Source organism: Crocodylus porosus, unplaced genomic scaffold (genome assembly GCF_001723895.1).
Source record: "Crocodylus porosus isolate Cpor-Errol unplaced genomic scaffold, CroPor_comp1, whole genome shotgun sequence".
Classification (NCBI taxonomy): Eukaryota; Metazoa; Chordata; order Crocodylia; family Crocodylidae; genus Crocodylus; species Crocodylus porosus.
Window position 1 is genome coordinate 47,464,883 of NW_017728909.1, and position 5,689 is coordinate 47,470,571.

A 5,689-nucleotide genomic window follows, 5' to 3' on the forward strand; every position below is an offset into this window, starting at 1 on the left:
GGAGTGGGGACTCTCCGGGCGCTGACATTTGCAGCCTGCCCTCCTGATTGGTCCCTTCGCCGAGCTGCTCACGGGTTCATTGAAGTGTTAAGCACCTCCCAGTCTCTCTAAAGGACATTATAATGCAAGAGACCCCCTTTTTAACCACACACCGAATTTTCTTTCATTTAGGCGATCTATATATATCTTCTCGCCTATATCTTCTATCCACATCTATTTTACATAACTTCAGGCTGCTAAAATTTGGGGGGGGACCAGCCTTCGCCCTGGAGCGCTGCGCGATGCTGTCTCACGCCGACCTCCTGGACGCCCGGCTCGGTGAGTTTTCCCCCGCAGCTCCCTTGCCCCCAGCAGCCGCGGCGGCAGGAAGGAGCCGGAGGCAGGAAATTGACAATTTGGTCCTTGTTTTGCCTTAATGCGATCTAAATGGGCTAATTTCTGGCAAAGTAATTGTGCGGCTCCCGCTTTAATTTGATTTAACGTCTCTTAAAAAAAATCCTATGGAATATGTAGATCCACCCGAGGTGCGGGCACCTCATGCCTCTGCTCTCAGCCGTCGCCCCCACCCATCCCCGGCGCTCCCGGACAGGCCAGCCCGGCTTCAGCCGGGAGGGATTTTCATTTGATTTGCCTCTCTCCCCCCCCACCCCTTTTTTTTTTTAACATAAGCGTTTGTGCAGATGGGGACGAGGATCGGGAGAGTGTGCCCGGATCTGGCACAGGGCGGTGAAGCTGCTTGGGGTGAGGCGGGGTGGGGTGCAAGGGGGGGTGAGCCCCACTGGCCCTGGGGTGTAAGGCGGGATCGGTGAGCCCCACTGGCCGGGCTGAGCCTGGAGCTTGCCCCGCGCTGGAAGTTGGCTGGGCTGCGGGTGCGGGGCGGGCGGGGGTGCAGGCAGCGCCCGGAGCCCGGCTTGGATGGAGGCGCGGGGCAGCCCCCGCCGGCTGCAGCGCAGTGACCGCGGCTGCTTTGCCCCCGCAGGGATGAAAGATGCGGCCGAGCTGCTGGGCCACCGGGAGGCTGTGAAGTGCCGCCTGGGCGTCGGCGGCTCCGACCCGGGGGGCCACCCGGGGGACCTGGCTCCCAACTCGGACACGGTGGAAGGGGCCACGCTGTTGCCCGGGGACGACATCACCACGGTGGGCTCCAACCCCAGCTCCCTAGCCGTCAGCGCCAAAGACCCCGACAAGCAGCAGGGGCAGCAGGGCGGGCAGAACCCCAGCCAGCCCGGACAGCAGCAGGGGCAGCAGAAGCAGAAGCGGCACCGGACCCGCTTCACCCCGGCGCAGCTCAACGAGCTGGAGAGGAGCTTCGCCAAGACCCACTACCCTGACATCTTCATGAGGGAGGAGCTGGCCCTCCGGATTGGCCTCACCGAGTCCAGGGTGCAGGTAGGAGCCGGCCCCAGCCCGGGCCCGGGGTCACTCCGCGGGGGGCAGATCCGTGGGTCTCCGGGCAGGGCTCCCTAAAGAGGCAGCTCGTGACATCTGTGTCTCTAGCTCACCGCCTGGCTTCATCAGTGACAAGCGGCTTCCAAAGCCTTCCTAGCGCAGGTGCCTCTGAGGCAGCCGGGGCTCGAAATCGCTCTCCCTAGGCACCCCGCTGGAAGGAGGGACTCTCTCGCGGTGTCCTGCTAGCGCAACAGTTGAGCCATTTCAAACGTGCAAGTCGATCCCCGCTTAGAAAGAGGGTGGGGGCTGGGGATAAAGTCCAACCCGCGTGGCATTGTTTTGCTTCCTACAACCGCATCCGCCCTTAGGTTTGGCGGTGTAGCTCCATCCAGGGAGCCACTTCCCCCTGCGCAACGGGCGATCCCAAAAAGACTCCTCCCGAACCAGACAACCAAGCCAAAAGCAGAGCAAGTCAGGGCGCCGCGGCTCCGCCGTGCCATTCTCCCCTTCCTCGCGAGCGGGCTGACGGCGGCCCCGGGGCGACACTGGTGGCAGGGTGCGCTGGACAACCAGTGCCGTCGCCTTGGCTTTCTGGGAGATGCTGAATTCCAGCGGAAAGCGGCGTCCGTGGCTAGGGAAAGGGAACGGAAATCCAGAAGCGGCTCAGGCAGTCAGTCACATGTTTCTGTTTCTTGCACTGTTTACACGAAGCGCTCGCTCTCAATACGATCCTGCTTCTTTTATCAGCGAGAGCGCTGCGTTGGGTGCACCCGGATCTAATTGAATGGCGTGAGCTGTCCAAGGTGCTGAACGTCTCCAATTGGGACCGCGGCAATGTCTTCCCCAGAACTTTATGCGAGATTGCCTGAAATATGCCAATGGGCAGCAACCCCTAACAATTGGTTACACGCTCATTGTTGGCTAAAAAAGGGGTGTCTACGAACGCAATTTCATTTTCGGTCTCAGTTCCTTCATATTTGGTTTCAAATGCTGAATAAGCGCTGAGGATAACAGGGACAATGAACAGTTTAAATTTCCTGTTATGGAGTGAGACCTGTATTTATCTCTCGATAGCTATGTAGATGAAGATATATCTCGGCATACAGCAAACAGGTTATCCACATACATTTAGGAGGAAAGTGGAAGCGGGCGAGATGGGTAAAAACCAACAGATTCTTACGCAAAACGATTTTAGAAATTAAGTGTTATTGTGTGGGCTTTTGAGCAAGTCTCTGAGAAATGAATCCATGCACGCTGTAATTACTGGTCGAAAGTGCTTTTGCTGCTGGGCATGATGACCTTGTGAACTCTCTTTTATTTTAATCCTGCTCCTCTCCAAAATTTCTCACGGCAAGCCCAGACCGACAAGCTAAATAAAGAGATATGTTAAAAAATCATAAGTGAATTAACATTACATAAAAAGGAGCTGTATTCTTGTCTGTAGCAGAATGCATATGCGTTTGTTTTAAACAGGAAAACAATTTTACTCGACTCACACGAAATGATAATTAGCTTAAATTAAACTAGGAATTAGACTCACAAATAAAATATAATTGGACAACGGACTTTATGAAAAAAGAAAACGAGGTCTATTAAACTTTATTGGGTTTCCCAAAGGTTAGTGATACCAATTTCAATATTAGGAGTGCGGTAGATGAAATAAAATGTAAAATATATAATGGAAATAGTTATTTTCCGAAAGCACATCAAAGAAATTCGTAGGAAGAAAGACAAAGTGTTTTAATAGTCTCAGCGTAATCCTAAACCAATGATAATGGCTCGAGACTGCTGATAAAAACAGTTTAATAGGGTGGCAATTTAAATATTTTTTTACAATAATGTTCTCTAGTTTAAAAAGTAATCAGATCAACATACCCTTCTTAATTAACACTTCAAAATGATTAACATTATGTAACCTAATGCAAAAATAATTTATGTCAAATGTATTTACTTCACAATTCACTGTATCATTGCTCCTTGACCAAATTTAAATTAAATAGTAATTGGTTTATGTTCTTATACGAGTACTTTATAGTTTTCTTTATAGTTAACAGATTGCCTACACATTCCTTGCTGTACGTGGGGTTCACACTGATTAAGGAATGATCCAAACTGTTAATTTATAGCGACTGTGTATGTTTTTAAGTGTTTGAGATGCTGGAATAAATTACTTCTTTCCCCCATTTTAGATCTATATTTAATGTATGTGATACATTTAAATAATTATTAAAGCGATTGGTGCTTATAAGAGAGACCTTTTCCACGTCTGATATCGCTCTGCTTTTCAGGCTGGTGTAATAAAACCATTCTTTTTATAGCATGCCATTATTAGAAACCAATTTCAGAATTATTTATAACCTGGAATGGCTTATTAAGCAGCAATGCGAGAATCATGCAAATTACGCGATCAAATGCAATATAATAAGCATAATCATTAGTCTCTAGCACGGATTAATTAACTTTCAATATTTTATTTACATAAAAACCAAATCAGTGAAATAACTTCTGCACAGCCAGGCTTGCCTTTCAATATTTTATACGAACAAAAATAATGTGTTGTAATTCCATTGACCGTGTCCCCCACAACGGTCCTGTCACCTGCCACATCTTAATAGGGGACAAGCTGAGAGTATTTTCTAGTTTTCTAATGGAATGAGAAATTGCATTTTCTTCCTCTCCCAGCACTATTAAAGTGTAATGAATTCGGCCCAGAGTTCACGGCTGGCTGATCGAAATGAACCTGAGATCTGAGCTTTAATACAGCTCTCCAGATTTCCTACCAAATCTTCACATTAATCATCCGCTGGATTCCAATGAGATCTTCATAAAGCTTTTGGCTCCTGGAAAAAAAAGATATACTCTCCTCTTCTCTCTCTATTTCTATCCCATTTATAGCTGGGGAATTAAACGGGCTATATATTTTAAAATACATTTACACTATGTCTATATTACTGTAACAGCAGATAACATCAGGGTAGATTTTTAGATTCCAACCTCCATTAGATTCTCACTGTTGTATTAATAATTTTCAGGGGGTAGCTGCATTTTAAAAAGAGTCCAGAGTTGCTCAGTGCCTGTGGTTAATATATTTCCAGGGCTGTCAAGTGTGCGTTCTCAAAATCTCCCTCAGGTTTTCTCTGTATTTTAATCTGTCATGCACCAGGTTTCAACTTGAAACATTCACATTTTAAAAGCATATGCACCGCAGCTATGAGCAGACCTGATGGCGATTCTTTACAACACCAGTAAACCATGAAACATAAAAGATTTTGTAGCCGCAATTTAACTATTAACCCTAAAACATAATTGAACACGATTTTTCGATTATTCATCTAACACCGAGTTCCCTAACAGCTGTTCATTTCCGCTAATGGCCGTGCACAGTTCTCAGCCCGGGTCTACAATGTGACACGATGAACTCCAGCAAGTTCTGGGCCTGGCATAGTCCGCATCTGGATTTCCAGTCCACCCATTTCCTCCCACTGTCCCCTTGCAAACAGCCAGGGATGAAACCCACGGATCCGCTCTCCCCAGTGGGGTCACGTCCGAGCAAAGCGCTTGCTTGCTGAAGACACCGGCCGCCTGGTTTCACGCAGGAGGTCGGGGCTGAGCGATTCCGGCTCACGGAGCAGCCCCCGATCTCGGGTGGTGAAACCGGGGTCGGGAGTCTGCCTGCGCAAAGCGCCCTGCGCTCACACAGGCCTTTGGGTTTTATGCGCACCCAGGAGCTCTCCTCCGCAGGGTCAGGAGCACTGGAGCGGTGCATCCCTCCCCCCCTTTTACACAAATTCGCCTCGTTGTGAGCGAAGGTGCCCGCAGACAGCTCAATCCCGGGCAGACGCATTGATCCCTTGCAGTAGAAAAGTTCCTGCAGCTCCAGTCATCCATCAGGCGGCAGCTGGCGGGGCGGCCTCAGAGCTGGGGATAGGAGGAAGAGGAAGAGGCCAGGTAGGGGCAGAGGCGCGGGGGTGGGGGCTTTCCTGGCAAGTAGCTTTCCTCGGCAACGCAATCTCTCTTGCCAAACAGGCCGGGGCTTGGGTCCGGCAGCCCCTGCAGGTCACGTCCTCTCTGGACCGCGGTGGGGTGGGGGCGGCTCAGACAGCATTTCTGCTGCGTCCCCCGAGGCCCCGGAAATAGCTCGTTGATCCTCCCCGGGACTACTGGGGCCGAGCTGTTGAAGCGCTCCTGGGGGTGAGGCTGGGTGCAGTGGATCCCTGGTTCCCGCCGCGGGGCCGGCGCTGGCCCGGGCCTCCCCGCCCGGAGCGGACACGTGCTCGCGCTGAGCCGCGCGGGCTGGGGC

General features: G+C 50.6%; 1 protein-coding gene across 1 annotated transcript in view; it reads left to right on the forward strand.

The window, feature by feature from the left end:
• Nucleotides 1–59: 59 nt before the first annotated feature.
• OTP (orthopedia homeobox) overlaps nucleotides 60–5,689 on the forward strand; it is a 6,806-nt gene continuing 1,176 nt past the window's right edge. Inside the window, exons 1-2 of the mRNA XM_019531704.1 lie at nucleotides 60–318; nucleotides 980–1,389. Of these exons, the coding sequence (XP_019387249.1) occupies nucleotides 123–318; nucleotides 980–1,389 (606 nt within the window). The 5' untranslated portion in view covers nucleotides 60–122. The remainder of the gene's footprint in view (nucleotides 319–979; nucleotides 1,390–5,689) is intronic.